Source organism: Alosa pseudoharengus, unplaced genomic scaffold (assembly GCF_046254945.1).
Source record: "Alosa pseudoharengus isolate Yale_2024_CS ecotype anadromous, Long Island Sound unplaced genomic scaffold, YU_APseudo_1.1 YU_APseudo_1.1_scf_11, whole genome shotgun sequence".
Classification (NCBI taxonomy): Eukaryota; Metazoa; Chordata; class Actinopteri; order Clupeiformes; family Clupeidae; genus Alosa; species Alosa pseudoharengus.
Window position 1 is genome coordinate 18,527,873 of NW_027468576.1, and position 16,687 is coordinate 18,544,559.

General features: G+C 42.3%; 2 protein-coding genes across 2 annotated transcripts; both read left to right on the forward strand.

The window, feature by feature from the left end:
* Nucleotides 1-5,894: 5,894 nt before the first annotated feature.
* creb3l3a (cAMP responsive element binding protein 3-like 3a) lies at nucleotides 5,895-10,291 on the forward strand. Its single transcript, XM_076279272.1, has 10 exons — nucleotides 5,895-5,915; nucleotides 6,395-6,505; nucleotides 6,618-6,861; nucleotides 7,106-7,239; nucleotides 7,450-7,560; nucleotides 7,644-7,750; nucleotides 8,030-8,098; nucleotides 8,217-8,301; nucleotides 8,881-8,977; nucleotides 9,587-10,291. Exons 1-10 carry the CDS (start codon nucleotides 5,895-5,897, stop codon nucleotides 9,889-9,891), a joined length of 1,284 nt encoding a protein of 427 aa, XP_076135387.1. The 3' UTR covers nucleotides 9,892-10,291.
* A 2,741-nt stretch (nucleotides 10,292-13,032) lies between these two features.
* Nucleotides 13,033-14,226, forward strand: rxfp3.2b (relaxin family peptide receptor 3.2b). Its single transcript, XM_076276876.1, has one exon. The coding sequence runs from the start codon at nucleotides 13,033-13,035 to the stop codon at nucleotides 14,224-14,226; it is 1,194 nt and encodes a 397-aa protein (XP_076132991.1).
* Nucleotides 14,227-16,687: the final 2,461 nt, after the last annotated feature.

Below are 16,687 nucleotides of genomic sequence, written 5' to 3' on the forward strand. Positions count from 1 at the left end.
AAAAACGGGTCTTGTCAAAAGGGCACTTGGACATCAAAAGGGCAGGTGCTAGAGCCCCTGTAGCCCCCCTTCTCTGCACGTGCCTGCAAGAGAACTACAATGTTTTGCTTATTTGGTGAAAGGTTTTCCTATTTGTGTGTAGAGTTTTGCAAAAATAGCTACAAAAAATGTGCTTAAGCAATCAGAAAAACTGTAATCACCGTTGATGTCAGGGCTACTGGGCAGTATATTCATTTAGGCATGATGGGCTTTTGTTTTTTGACACAGGTATAATAGGGACTTCTTATGTTGGAACGGTAGCTTGAGCCAATGACGTGTTGGCTAGCTGTTTTGCGCAGGATTTCAGTACCCTCCCAGAAATTCCATCTGGTCCTGCAGCCTTCCTGCACTTTGCGTTTCTCACATCATACTCGGAGACAGTGAATGGAGTTTCCCCACTATCGTTCTCACATTTAACTCGTTGACAAGGGAGTTACTCACTCTTATCACTGAAGGAGACTTGCTTTCAAAGCCGTGATGGTTCTCAGTCCTTTCCATACACAAGCTGGATCACCCTCACTGAATAAGTCGGCTTCCACTCTGTCCCTATAGCGCCGCTTCGCCTCTTTAATGGTCTTCCGTAGGTTGTATGATGCTGCCTTGTAGTCTGACATTTTGCCCGTGATAAATCCTGCATTGTATGTGGTGGTACGCATTGTTAATACCGTGCAGACTTTTACTGCTCAGTCGTGGAGAGTGTCCTGACAAGTAGCATCATAACTTGGTAGGGAATTGTACAGCCTGTAATTGCAGTGCCACAGAGACTGTGCGATCTGCCGAACGCACCATCAGACTGAGGAGGAGCTTCTTTCCTCAAGCCATTCGTATCCTGAACACACACAAGACTATAAACTGCACTTTTTACACACTTACACATGCAGGTAACATGAAAAAGGCCCTGTGGTTAGACGAATCAAGAGCATTAGTGCCTACAGCATGGGCATCTTGTACATTTGGCAAAGCACAATCAATTCTGAATGATGTGTACAGGTTTTGAGCAACATATACTGCCATCCAGGCAATGTCTATTCCAGGAGGACCTTGCCAAAATAAATTCTGCACATATTTAAATAATCCAGGTGCTAAAATGGCCTGTCTGCAGTCCAGTTTTCTCAAATTAGGTGCAAAATGGAATGAAAAACATGACTAAGAGCAACTGAAATCCTATATCGGAGAGTAATGGGACAACATTTCCTTCTCAAAACTCTAGCAGTCTCCTCACTTCCTAAACATTTACAGAATTTTGTTAAATGAAGAGGTGAAGCAACACAGTGGTGAACATGCTGGCATCAAATTCAAAATTAACATAATTTTCCATTAAATAGTCTTTCAAATGACATTTTTTGATTTCATTTCATTTGATATGTTGTCTATGTCACTTTTGCTGCTAAAAGCCACACCCATAGCAATCTAGACTTTTTTCATCTATGGTCCCCCAATGGTGGATCAATCTGCCAAGTCCCATCAGAGCAGAGGCATCCCTCTCTGTCTTCAAAAAACTCTTGATGAGATTACTCACTTGATGAGAGTACAAAGACAAAATGCAGTTTGCGTCTAACCAGAAGTGCAAAAAAGCAGAAAAGTGCAATGTGATATACAAAGTATAGGCAGGTGGTGCATAGGCAGGACAATACATATAGTGTTGACATATTTAATCTGTTACTAGCTCAGGCCGCTGTCCCTGTGAGCTTTAAAACCACCTCCATAGTGCCGGTGCCAAAACACTTCACTGCAACAAGCCTTAATGATTCCGTCCAGTTGCACTCACCCTCATCATCATGAAGTGCTTCGAGAGGCTGGTTCTGGCCCATCTCAAACTTGCTTACCCTCATTGGACCCCTTCCAATTCGCCCACTGTCAGAACAGGAGCACAGAGGCCATCTCTACGGCACTTCACTCTGCCCTGTCCCACCTTGATAATAGCAGCACCTATGTGAGGATGCTGTTCATTGACTTTAGTTCAGCATTCAACACCCGCCCAAACTGATCACCAAACTCAGTGAACTGGGCATCGATACCTCCCTCTGTAACTGGATTCTGGACTTCCTAACCAACAGACCTCAGTCTGTTAGGTTAATCATACCTCCTCAACCATCACCTTGAACACCGGCGTACCATAGGGATGTGTGCTGAGCCCTCTCCTTTACTCCCTCTTCACCTACTACTGCACACCTGTACATGGCTCTAACACGTCAAGTTTGCAGACGACATACGGTGATTGGTCTCATCAGCAACAACGATGAGACGGCCTACAGGGAGGAGGTCCAGCACCTAATATCGTGGTGCACTGACAACAACCTGGCTCTCAACACCAAGAAGGCCAAAGAGCTCATTGTGGACTTCAGGAAATCTAAAGCTACAGTAGCACACACACCCCCATTCTCATCAACGGGACTGAGGTGGAAAGTGTCACCAGCTTCAAGTTCCTGGGTGTCCACATCTCTGAGGACCTCTCTTGGACCCTCAACACCACTGATCAAGAAGGCTCACCAGTGTCTCTTCTTTCTGAGGAAACTAAAGAAGGTCCACCTGTCTCCTCAGATCCTGGTGAACTGGTGTCACAGTTTGGTATGGCAACTGCTCTGCCTACGACCGAAAAGCACTGCAGAGGGTGGTGAAAACTGCCCGCATTATCGGTTCCTCACTCCCCTCCATCGAGGCAATCCAGGGAAAGCTATGCTTGCGTAAGGCGCGCAGCATCATCAAAGACTGTTCTCACCCCAACCACAGACAGTTCACCCCACTCCCCTCCAGGAGGCGTTACAGGTCTCTCCGCACCCGAACCAGTAGGTTCAGAGGAAGCTTCTTTCCTGCGGCTGTCACCCTACTGAACTCTAGCTCTGCATCCCGGTGACAACCAATCAACTAAGCCCCCAACCACCCTGCCCCGCCCCCGCCCGATGCCTCTTTGCCTGTGCTTGTTGAGGTGTCCACAACCATGGCAACCTTGACAGGGACAATAAGGAGGCGGACATCCCCAATCCCTCTAATCTAAAGAAACGTCATCTGGCATTGCCGCCCCCACACCCATAGCAATCTAGACTTTTATTCATCTATGGTCCCCCAATGGTGGATCAATCTGCCAAGTCCCATCAGAGCAGAGGCATCCCTCTCTGTCTTCAAAAAACTCTTGATGAGATTACTCTTCAAGAATACAACTTCACACACCTGATACGCACTTACCACGCTCTTCCCTCTCATACAGTACCTTTCTCTCCATTTCCCTCTCTTTCCTCCTCTACCTCCTCTTCTACCACTTCTCCTCCTAGTGTACCGTAAAACTTCAAATAATAGCCCGGGCTTTTATTTTCCCAAATCGGCAAACTGCACCGGCTAGTATTTGAGACAGACGTCTATATGAGACAGGCCTTTAATTCCCTTCACACAAAACTTTTTTTCTGCAAAGATGGAAAATATTATAGAATTAATTATTTCAAACACACTGAATGTCTACCCATATGACTAGGCTATCCGATGATAAGTTTTAATTACAGATCATCATTCATTTAGTGTGGAGATGTTGCTCATTGAGTGAGATAAGATCCAAATAGCGGGGATAGCCAGGGCGGATGAAACACGTTTTAATCAAACGTAATTTACAGAGAGATCGTACCACACTGAAAGCTAATATTTTGTCACCAGCAACCTATATCTGTCCTCTGTCAAATAGGCCTACAGTTGCATTTTCAGCCCTGACCAAAACCGTTCAGGAATTATTAATGCAAAAGTGGGACGTGCTTAATGTTTCATTCTCCCTCCTTTTCGGGACGAATGAAACAGCATGAGAGAGAATGAAACATATAGTTTCTCCCGTATTTTGTTTGGCAAATTTGACAACAATCAGTTTACTTATTTTTCTTTGTCGCCATGGTGGTACACATTTAGAAAAAAGCATAATGTTCGAGAACCCTTTTGGTTTGTTGCCAGCATCGGCCTATCCTTGTCATAAAATATTTTGTCTAATGTGTAAATTTCAAACAAATGGGATGAATTGAACAATGTCGGAGTCAGGCATAGCATAGGCATAGTTCATGTTGAAAAAAGTTTAAACAATTTGGAACTCTAGCTTTCACCACCGCAGTCTTTATTAATGCCATCTAAATCATAACGTTAGCCTGCGCAATCTGCACCATAGAACTGGCTTTAACGGGCGATATAGCGGGTTTTAGGAGATTAAATGCAAACCGAAATTAAAAAACAGACCAGGCCTCTATTTGAGACCGGCATTTATTCATCCAAACCTGTAGCAACACCAGGCGTGTAAAAGCGACAGGCGTCTATTTGTGTGTGTGTGTTTATGCGTGTGTGTGTGTTTGTGTGTATGTGCATGCGTGCGTGTGAGTGTGTGCGTACATGTGTATGTATGTGTTTATGTGTGTGTGTGTGTGTATGTTTCTGCGTGTACTTTATGTGTGTGTTTGCGTGTGTTTATGAGAGTGTGTGTGTGCATGCGTAGTGTACAGTCACTAAATGTACACATATATTAATTTATTGTATGGTCCCCCATGAACGGAATTCCATGAAACTTGCCATGCATTCAGAGGGTGTCACAATGATCCTACACGTCAAATTTTGTGCATTTTTGAACATGACAGCCAAAGATACCTGCGATTACAACGCCTCATTTTTGCTTTTTAATTTTTAACTAGGTGACACAATACATCAAATGAGTGGATATGGGGTTGACATGGCCCTTGGAGGCCAACATTCACAGAAAATTGTGTCTGGCCTACCCTCCTTTTGGGGGGTCCGGTGCGGAGGAGGATGTCATTGTGGACTTTCAACAGAGCAGATTCAGAGTGATCTAAAACCAGACGGAAATTGATCAACGATTTTGAAAGTGGTAAAATAAGGAAGGAAACCTGTGAGAGAACAATCTTTTCCAAGATCTTGGAGATAAATGGTAACTTGTAGATAGGCCTGTAGTTTTAGGGTCATTAGGGTCAAGACCGGGCTTCTAGAGGTTGAACAAAGTTGTTTAAAACTGGAGGGGACCACTCCGTTAGCTAAGGAGCTATTAATTATAGCCAAAACAAGGGACCAGATAACAACAAAAACTTCTTTGAAAAGGCGTGAAGGCAAAACATCTAAGTGGCACAAGGTAGAATTCATATGACAGACAATCTCAAATAGCTGGGAGGATGATACAGGTTGAAACAGCTGACAGCAGCTGAATGATATTTGTCACTGAGGGATCAGAATCTGGAGGTGAGATATGAGATTTGATGTTATCAATCTTATCAATGAAGAAGTTTAGAAACTTCAATAGTAGGGGCAACATTGGCAGAGGCAGCAGTATGATTTAAAATGGAATTAATGGTCTTAAACAATATTTTTGGTCTATGATCATTATTATTAATTTGGTCAGAGTAATACTCTGCCTTAGCTGTCTTAACAGAGTAACAATATAACAATAAAATAATAAAAATGCAAAAAAAAGGATAGTGAGTTGGATGCCCTCTTCATATATTACTGTCGGTCAAAAGCATCTAAAAAGGTTATTACGTAATCATCTTGTTCTCAATTGTAATCGAGAGATAAGGATGACTTTTGACCCACTAACAACTGACTGGAAGCTGGGTCTGACTGTAAGGAGCACGTCTGACCAATTGTCTTTCTTGTTGCTATGCTAATTGGCGTGTAGTGCCTGTCAATCAAATACATTTGCAAGAAGCAGCCAGTGGTGAATCACTAGCTGATAATATGTCGTGTTGGAGTTTGAACTTTGACCATGCGCTAATACTACATGGGATGAACTCACAACATTGACACAGGAGATTTCTTCGCTGCATATTTTTCCTCAAAAAGGATACGTTTTTTTGAAGGTTGTTTCATATTTTGTTGTGTGTTAACAAATGGAACACTACTCAGAGTCAGTAAGTCTTTCATTATATAGAAATAACATTGAAATACTGTATTTTGATACTTGCAGTTAGCCTTATCAGAGAAGTAAAGGACCCTTGATCAAAGTTCAAAAAGCTGTTATGTTCTTAATGTTAATGTTCTGTTCTTTCTAGGGTAATAAAGTGAAAGAAAATGATCAATTTTATTTTTTTATCAATAGAAAATTTAAGGGGGGTGGCATGTGAAATGTATAGTATGGTATGCTACTAGCTGATAACCAATAAGCTATACCTGTGTCTCATCATATGTGTCACAGTTACATATTGCCATGTTTTACATAACACTCAGTATTAAGCTACCTTGTTAAAGTCACTTAATTTTGGTTTCGCCTCTCTGACAAGAGGAAGCTTGTGATTTAATTATTTGTGAGTGCAAAAGTATACATGAAGCTAGTCTTATTTTGAAATACTTAAAGTGATAAGTTAATAGAAAACACTCAATTTTGTTTTAGGGTTGCGATGGCATTGAATTGTTAGATTTGTTGTTTGACAAAAATGATGGAATCCTTCGTCACGAGAAAGTGGATCGCAGCAGCCAACCATGGCCTATTGTGGAGCCTCAGGTAAGCATCGGCCTGCCCGTAGATGTTTAAATCTGTGGAAAAAACCCTCTGGATTTATTCATGCCTTTGGCAACTCTGTAATAATGTGGGTCCTCTGGACTTGCCTCATTAGCAGTTGATTCAGCCACAAGGCAACGAGGACTTCCTGAGTGCTTTGTTGAGTGGGACGGACTCTGTGACGGCGTCACCCCAGTGGTCCCCCTCTCGTAGTGATAGCGGGATCAGTGAGGACACCTCTGATCATATGGACAGCCCCCTGCCCCCTCAGAGCCCCCCACTTGAGTCCCAGTACGTCTACCCTTCACCAACACCCAGTCTCCTCAACCCTACTGAGACAGACCTTCCCATCGATCTGAGTGAGTCACTTATATGGGGCACAATTTACGCGATCATCTCTCACACACACACACACAACACATTTGCAACACACAAAATCTACATACAAACAAAAATGTAGATGATAATATTTGAGTAGCTGCATACAAATAATAAATAGTATTTCTATTCATCTGTGTTGCCTAAAATCCTCCTTAATCGGTCGCCAGAGATGGACGCACAGCCTGTGCACTCTTAGATAAACCCTCTGATCAATCTCTGCAGCTGGCTGGGAGCCTGGCATGTTTCCGGGCAAGACAGACGAGATGCTCTACGGGTCTCCGGAGCAGAGTAGCCAGCTGTCCTCTAGTTTCCCCATGACTGTGAAGGACCTGCTCCTCTGCGGCAAGTCTGAAGCTGTGAGCATGCATTGCTACATGTAGCTTAGCATTTAGGTGTGGAGAGGTCATGTTGAAAGACATGGAGGCGGATATGCCCTTCTGAGTGTTGGTTAGCCACATTTGAAACTGTGGCATGCCGGTATGTCCCCCTTGCGCCTCAGGTGACAGAATATATTTGAAATTGAAAATAAACGTTCTTCAGTATTGATATTCCAAACTTGTTCTCAGCCCCAACAGGCCTCCCAGCAGTCTGTTCAAGAGCTGATTTTGAATGAGGACGAGAGGAAGCTGCTCGCTAAGGAAGGAGTGATGCTACCTGCCCAGCTTCCCCTCACCAAGGTAGCCTACTTCAAATTGATGCCGACCCATTTTTACAGGTGTTGTACGGCTGATAGGTTTAAACAATGTTTCTGCCTCATTAGTATGAGGAGAGAATTCTGAAGAAAATCAGGAGGAAGATCCGCAACAAACATTCAGCACAAGAGAGCCGGAAGAAGAAAAAAGAATATATCGACGGGCTTGAGTGCAGGTATGACTGAACTAATTGATTGGCTGGGCAGAGGTACTTATCAGCCTGCAGGACAAAAGTGAAGCTGTTTCTATAAATTATCCAGACCAGATTATATCCTATACCTCTGTATGTAACTTAATTAGGTTAGGCAATACTACATAATTCACAGTGCTTTCATGCTTAAAAAGAAAGACATTTCTTGAGCATAAAGAATGAGTATTGGGGCTTTGGGTTAAATTTAACGAATGGAAGTGCATGGCACCTGGCTCAGTTGGAGGAAATCTCTTTATTTCATAGGATGGCTGCATGCTCCACACAGAACCAGGAGTTGCAGAGAAAGGTCTTCCAGCTGGAGAAGTGTAATATGTGAGGGAATTGTTTATTTTATATTCCTATGAGCTCTGCTTTTAGAGTGCAGCTTAATTCCCATGAAAGTTGGCATCTTCTTGAACCCCTTGGCTTACACACAGTCTCTGTCTTTCAGATCCTTGATGGAGCAGCTTCGGAGGCTGCAGGCAATGGTCCTGAAAGGATCTAATAAAACTGCACAGACTGGTACATGTGTGCTGGTGAGCTACCGTAGCTGTTGAATAACACACACACACACACATACACACACACACAGACACTCAGACACACACACACACATACATACAGACAAGAACACTCACACACATTCAAAGACACGCACAGTGCACACACATTCACGAAACTCAAACACTCACACACACTTTCACAAATATAAACAGTAAGGCTTAGGAAATTCTACTTCATGTGTATTCACCAAGATGTCTTATTTATGTCTGTTTGGAGAACAAGAAGTCACACATGGGAACCTATATAAATATTAAACCTGAACCTAAAAACAGGACAAACTATACAGAATATTGAGAACAACCACAACCCATCAATTGTTTCTATGTTATATATTGTTCCTTATAAAAAAAATGTGGCAATCAAATGCACATGGCATTCCAACAGGCCATGGATATGTAGGATTCCATCACTATCATATGCTGGTTGCCATGTATGTAGGCTATAAGTAAGAAATTAAGAATACTGCATGTTTATTATGATTATGTTAATAATGCTCACTCCATCTCAACTATCTATCCCTCTCTCTCTCCGTCTCTTTTCTCGTTTCCCAGGTGCTTCTCCTGTCCTTCTCACTGATCTTGTTCCCCAGCCTGAAGCCGTTCTCTGAGAGCAAGGTCAGCCTAGAGGGGGACTTCAGCCCAGTGAGGGGTGAGTCAGTGGGCTACTTCCACACAGCATCTAAACACCACGTTTCAACGCCAAGGAAAAATAAAAAAGAGAGGGAGATGGAGAGAGAGAGAGAAAGTAAAGTGTGAAAGAAAGAAACAGATAGAGAAAGTAAAGGAGGGAGAGAGGGAGGGAGACAGAATAATGGAGGAACCACAGTCTAGCTTTCTGCCTCTACATCCATGTTGCACTGCCGACTTCTTTTAGGTAGAAAGTGTAAATTGCCGCCTATCAAGCCCATCATATATATATAAGTATATGCCTAACTCCCACATGGATGCCCACATTCTTTCTTACATACTTTGACATTTATGGATGTCATTTAGAGAAGCAACAAGAACAGCTTTCAAGGTGAAAATGGTTTTATGGTTTTAGTTTCTATTTCAAGTGCACTTAGAGTACAGTTTCCTATTACTGTCAGACGTAAGGAGAGAACTGAGTTCTTTTCACAGTTATTGCACACATATGGGTTGGAGAGCTTAATTGTTTCTTCAACTTTATTGTTGCATTATGCTGCCTATAGCACATTTGTATTACTTGCGCTGGTACCTGTCAAGTCGATGTTCTCACATCCTGTTTTCCAATTTGCAGTTCAGTCCAGATCCTTGCACAATATGCATTCGTCACGTGTGATCCATGCACATGAGTACCAGTCCCCCATGCCAGAGGACCCTGCAATGCTGAAACCACTTCCTGGAAGCAAGCCGGTGGATGATGTTAGGGCGTTCCTGGAGAAACTCGCCATAGGACAAAGGCTGGCCAATTTTGACACCATCCCTCACAACAAGAGCCTCCATGATTACCTCCATCACCATGGTGACCCTATTACTGGCCATATTGCGACAGTAACCTTGAGGCCCGGCGCAAAAATTCCCCCACAAGCCGATGACATGTGAAGAGGAGACATGGGAAGCCTTACCAACTGCAGTTTAATACGTGTCATGTGAGGAGGATCAGAGAGTCATTGGAAGCAGGCGCAGAGGGAGGGAGGGAAGGAAGGAGAGATAGAGAAGAGGAGACTGTCAATTCTCATTTTGTTATACATTTGCTTTGTTTCATTAACATTATTCACACTTAAACTTGCCGAATTGAATTAGAATGAATGTCAAATTTGTTTCATGTGATGAGTTTCTGAAGGAAGGATACATGATTATTAGAATTAACTTCTTGCAACACAAATTGTTACTCATTACCAACATTTCTTAATCCAAATGGACAACAAATGTAATTACCTAAAGAGATGAAAACACATGTTGAAAATGCTATGCATTTGAAAATGAATAGCTGTGAATCATAGTTGACCAAGTCATGTAATAAATAATTTTTATAAAGAATTTGTGTGAGAATTATGTCTTAATACAACTCTTCTAGAAATAATAAAAATACTAATAATAAATAATAAAGTATAATGTACCTGTTACCAACAACATCAAGACAAGTCATGTCTCCGCTCGGCCCGGGGCATTTAGCCCAAAGGGTTGAGACCAGTGAAGCCTCAGACTGGACTGTTATCTGCAGTATTGGCTTCTCCTCTTTAATCATCCAGAGAGAGTCTCAGTGTCCACCTTGACATCTTTAATCAGCAAAGTCACTTGGCACTTTGATTCTCAATCTCCCACAGGTGCACAGCCCTCAATCTGCACAGACCCCACACCCCCCCCTCCCGAGTGACAGTGACAGAAAAAAAGTGACTGAGACTGTCGAACTGATGCCCTCATTTAATCTTCAAATGGAGTGTGTCTTTTTTTTTTTTTGATGCATCACAGCTCTGACCAAAAATAAATTTTCACAGTTCAGCCATGCTAACTGAAAATGTGAAGTGGTTATCCAAGGTGAAGGAGAAGTCTGCCATCAAAAATGTGTGAGTTTTTTTGACTGACACTAGCTGGATTAAAGACCATTACTGGATTTTTTACCCTGAGGGCTAAACAGTAGTGCAGTTGTTTGTATTGGCTGGCAATCTGTGGCATATAGGGTTTGGCCACAGGCTACCTTATTCATATTCTGCAAATTTGGACATTTGTAAAAGTGAAGTGGAATGTTTTTGGTGAACATCATTAACTTGAATCAGGCATCAAACAGACAGAACAGTTAGGCATGAGCAACACATTTCAGGTGTCTCTTTCTATACTACAGGAGCAAAATCATTTTCCACCTGTTAGGCTGTGTAATACTTAGCCATCAGAAGAGCTCACTTTGAACCTAGATGGAATTTGATGTGGACCCTAATTAGTGGTTGGCCAATCAGCACTATGATGGGGGATGTTCTACTGTTCACTGTTCGGGCTGTATTTTGCACACTGGCGCATGGCGTAAAACTCGTTTTCCACCCGGAGTGAAGTTTAATTCCTTATTTTGCACGTTTAATGTTTAAACAATGCGCCCAGGGGTGAGGCAATTAACAACTTAGGGAGTGGCTTAGCGCATTGTCTAAAAATTGCTATTGTACACCTGGTCAGAAGTCTATGGCGAGTTGTTTATATGTTATTTTAAGAGCGCATTGTCAACAGTAATTTGGCGGGTGCACAACACCATCCTTCTATCATCCATGAATGCACACCAGCGCACGCCCATGCAAAACATTACAAATTGCACGATTACAATGGGAAACATAATTAGAATAAAGATATTTTACAAAATACTGTACATCTCATGATGAGTAGTTATTCACCATCATTTGCAAATTGGTAATTACGGTTAAAAGTGATAGGGGAAAGTCGAGAGACACTTATGGAGCACAGCTGAAGACGCACTGTCACGAGATATAAGCAACTCCTCTGCAGGATAAATGTTTTTTTATTCAGTCATTTGAGCAATATTAGGGTAAGTGTTGCTTTTTCCAGCCTATGTTTAACTGCATACAACTGTCTTGTCGTTGACTGACACCATGGTGAAGTTTGTTTCACTTTGCCAATGAGTTCAAATAATAGAGGAGTGCAAATATGTGAAGGCTATGCTAGGTTTTAGTGGAATGACTATTCCATACGGTCTCGCAAGCAGCCTCCTTCAAATGTGCCGTTGAATGTCAAAATACCGATGCATTTATTTTACATCGCGCTTTGCGCCGGTAAAGGGAATGGCAGATGCCATTCTCATTGGTTTAAATGATGTTATACCAAACACACCCATGACTGATTAAAAAACCTAGGAACACCTTGTTGCGCCATGTGCTCGACGTTTGATAACGAAAACCCTCCCAATGTGGACTGGACATCCTACTAAATTTGAATAAGCTTTTGACCAGTGACGATGCGCTTTTGACTGTCATGATAGGGCCCTTCATCTGCGGTCACACACAATCATATTACTCTGTTAATGATAATAAATGATAACTCTCTTAATGATAATGAAGGCAGTTTAAATACAATACTATTTCTATGTCCATTTTGAGTAAAGTGCAGTATGAGGTGCAATGCAGTTTTTAATGTCTAAAATATTGCATCTCATGTAGATGAACTGTAAACAATTCCTCCAAAACTGCAGTTCTGATACTCTGAAGACTGCAGTTTTGACACTTGAAGTGTCTGAATTTTTTGGGGCATTGTTTTGCTGTTTTGGTGTCGTTTACACCATCTAAAGTATAGGATGTGAGAAGCTTATGATGGCTAAGCCTAGTTTACATACGTTTGCATTGCTATTCTGAAAAGAAAGATTAAAAGAGTAAACTTCTTTTTAAATATAGCCATAGCATACAACGTTGTATTTATTTTATCTAAACAAAATCTAACTTAGTTAGCACTTAGCTAACGTGTCGTGATATGAAATGATATAAGTGAAGTCGGAGGTTTGCGCGGGCACGGGCATCCTCAGTATAAAAGAATGAAGGCGCGCGAACAGGCTCACTGTCTCTAACGCCAGAGAGGGTATAGACGGCAACGAAATCCCTCAGACCACAAAAGTTTACCAAGACAAAGACAGGAAACCGAACGGTATGTTTAATTATCTTTGTCTATGTTTTTTTAGTTTTACTCACCATCTCACACGTTACAATTGTCCATTTAGATATGACTTCGGATGAGTGAGCATCCTACCGAGCCATGTCAAGAAACGACAGCATCCCAACTCTGGAGTCGGGAGAATGTGAGAACATGTTAGAGGACAGCGCGTCAGTAGCCAATAATTCCGAGGGGACTTTGAGTAATCTCTCTTTACGTTGCTGGCTTCATCTCCTGACAAAGGAATCTAGTTCAGAACTGCATGGAGACGGTTCCAGTACTGCTGTGCGCGTCATGATTGCGCTGGTTTACTCAGTAGTGTGTGGACTTGGTCTGGTGGGAAACTCTCTTGCATTGTATTTGTTGCACTCGCGCTACAGACAAAAACAATCTTCCATTAATTGTTTTGTTATGGCTTTGGCACTTACTGACCTACAATTTGTTCTCACACTACCCTTTTGGGCTGTAGACACTGTCCTTGACTTCCGCTGGCCATTTGGAAAGGTGATGTGTAAAATCATCAGTTCTGTCACCACCATGAACATGTATGCCAGTGTTTTCTTCCTGACAGCCATGAGTGTGGCACGCTTTTACACGGTTATCTCATCCCTGAAGATGCACAGCCGCCGTGCGTCTGCTGTCGCAGCTAAGTGGATATGCCTGGGTATCTGGCTCATTTCGCTTCTGGCCACTCTGCCCCATGCAATCTACTCAACCAGTGCCCAGTTCCCAGGCGAGGAGCTGTGCCTGGTACGCTTCCCCGAGACAGGCAGTTGGGACCCCCAGCTCCTCCTCGGCTTGTACCAGTTGCAGAAGGTACTGCTGGGCTTCGTCATCCCCCTCGTGGTGATCACCGTGTGCTATCTCCTTCTACTGCGCTTCGTGCTGAGCCGCCGCATCAGCGGCGTAGCGGACAGCGAGCAGGGCTGCCACAAGCGCCGCTCCAAAGTCACCAAGTCCGTTGTCATCGTCGTGCTCTCGTTCTTCCTCTGCTGGCTGCCCAACCAGGCACTGACCCTGTGGAGCGTGCTCATCAAGTTTGACCTGGTGCCCTTCAGCAACGCCTTCTACAACACCCAGGCCTACGCCTTCCCGCTCACTGTCTGCCTGGCGCACACCAACAGCTGTCTCAACCCCGTGCTCTACTGCCTCGTCCGGCAAGAGTTCCGCGCCGGCCTCAAGGAGCTTCTGCTCCGGGCCAAACCCTCCTTCTGCAGCCTCAGCCACCTGCTGCCACGCAAGGCTAAAGTGGCAGAGGCACCCACTGTGCTGGTCCTGGTGCAAATGGATGTCTGACAGTGGAGACTGGAGACAAATAGGGGTGCATTGAGGTGCAGCAGGTGTTTGTAGGATTGGTCCTTAAGAGGCTGCTTTGAAGGATGTGAAATTTAGAGTCCCATCGCGCAGTTTCTTGGCTCTCTCAAAATATCCTTTCATGTTTTCTAGTTTGTCTCATTCATTCCTGGCTACCTCATTGCCTCTACTGATTTTGTATGCAAAGCCAGTTTTGTAAGCATTCATATGTTAGTCTAATGAGGGACCTTTGCCAGGTTCAAGACCCTTACCCCACAGAGGTGTTTCTTGGTTGTAGATGGAAAAAATGCTAATTTCCTATTTCTTATGAGAACTCATTCAAGAGAGACAATAAATTATGCATTTGTTTCCAAACCTGTTGAAGATTTGTGTGTAACAAGCTGGATCCGAAACAACATCAGGGCATTTCATCTCCTTTTCTAATGGAGTATGTCTGTGTTGATGAATAATTAATTACTGAATCGAACATAGCAAGTAAACAGATTAATCACCACTGATTGTCTCTGCTAATCAACATTTCCCTGATGTGATTACATGTGCATCTTTTTAGATATACATTTATAGTGATGAAGTGACGTGTAATCAGTGAAACAGCATATAAGGTAGCAGCAGAGTAGACCTTGAATAGACCTTGTTAAATAATAGAAGCAGAACTTGTTTGCCGTTGTTACTGTATGTAAACCATTCATTTTCAAATGAGTTTAAGTGATATGCAATACATGAATCCTTGAATCTCTCATTCATCCACAGCTGTAAAGTGTGGCAGTAGCTTTTTTTCCAAAGAGGAAAAAGCTTTGTCGTGTGTACTGTACAATAGAAGGGACTGGAGATGCGCTAACCTAACAGGTGTGATAATGTATGACTGCAGATGCTATGACATTTTACTTTGGGGTGAAGTTACATCTGTATATGTGCTAGCAGAATGCTTTGTTGTCATATCTTACTTGGCTTTTTGCATTGCAATATATTTAAACAACTTAATTTTCTCTCCTGTGAAAGGCTTGACAATTAGATGGGACAATTCTGACAAAATTAAGTAATACATAAATAAAAACCTACAAACACAACTCCAATGACCTTTTCTTGTCACAATTTCTTCTAAAATGATGATTTCATCCCATTCATTAATAGGGAAAAATATAGCTGAATAGTTTGTTGCAAAGTCAAAAGAAGCAGGATGCCATCATTCCCCCCACCCCATGCCCTGTTCATGAAAGGGAATATGTTTTTCAAAGGTCAGCAATGCTTATGGCTTTCTGAGGGTGCTTATGGGGTTGTATACTCTCTTTGAATTGTGATCATAGTTGTCAGCATAGTGGTGCTCGACTCAGGGTGTTAAATGGGTGGGTGCTGTTGACGTTTGCTTGTTGAGCATGTTGCCCTTGAGCTGTGGCGACTAGTTTGGACTATTAAGGAGAGAGACTGCACAAAGGATGGTGGCTTGGAGAAAGTAGTGTTGTGCTGAAAATATGTAAGATATTGATCATGGTCAACATAATGCTTCTAGCTGGACAGTAATCATTGAATCAGTGAAAAGAAAATGTTCCTGGATATTATTTCATTTCTATTTGACATAATTCAGGGTGAAAATGTAAATAAATAAATGTACATCAAACTGCCTTAAACACAGATTGAAGATCTTGATAATCTGCAGGTGATATATATACTGTATATCAGAAATATGTGGCCTTTAAATTAAATCTTATTTATGAGTTTAACTGTACATCAAATTCACTTCACTTTAAATCACATAAACTTCAGGCACCAAATAATCTTTATCCAAGGATGAACTTCAATGTAATGCCCGCTTACTTGATATACTACAAGTTTTAAAAATAAGTGCTTGATTGATCAGTAGAACAAAGTAGGATGTGGGTCTGAATTGTGTATCAGTGAATTACAAAAGGTTACATAATTATCTAATTTGGATTACTTACAACATTCTTTTTGTGAGATGTTATCAAGATGTCGTCTAAAACATTGGATTACATTTTTATCCGTATAGCACATGGAATTGTCAGACTACCTCACTAAGTACCTCACTAAGCAATTGTTCTGGATTCTTTGACAATGTCTCAGTGGAGGTCAAAATGAGCAATTCTCAAAATAGCCATTGGCATTTTACTGTGTGAATGAAACAGTTGGCCCTAATGTTTCAAAGGGCCCAGATTTATTAACCCCCTACATTCTTCTGATGTGTTGTGCATTTGATCGATGCTCACATTCAACTGAGCAGACAGGCAGAAAGGATCTTAGGGAGACTCCCACTCAGCGACCTTTTAGGAGGGCCAAGTAATCACTATGAGCATTTGAATAGTTAATTATTTCTCATTAGTGAGCGTCTGGGAGGTGGAACGGATTATGGGGTCTCAAAGACCATCAAGACCCAGTGTCTTCAGTGTAGACAGATAAACAATCATAATTATGACCGCCACGCGGCTCA

Coding starts and splice junctions, on each gene's coding strand:
- creb3l3a (XM_076279272.1), top strand. CDS start 5,895: ATGGAACACTACTCAGAGTCA. Junction 5,916..6,394: donor TGGAACACTACTCAGAGTCA/GTAAGTCTTTCA, acceptor ATTTTGTTTTAG/GGTTGCGATGGCATTGAATT. Junction 6,862..7,105: donor AGACCTTCCCATCGATCTGA/GTGAGTCACTTA, acceptor CAATCTCTGCAG/CTGGCTGGGAGCCTGGCATG.
- rxfp3.2b (XM_076276876.1), top strand. CDS start 13,033: ATGTCAAGAAACGACAGCATCCCAACTCTGGAGTCGGGAGAATGTGAG.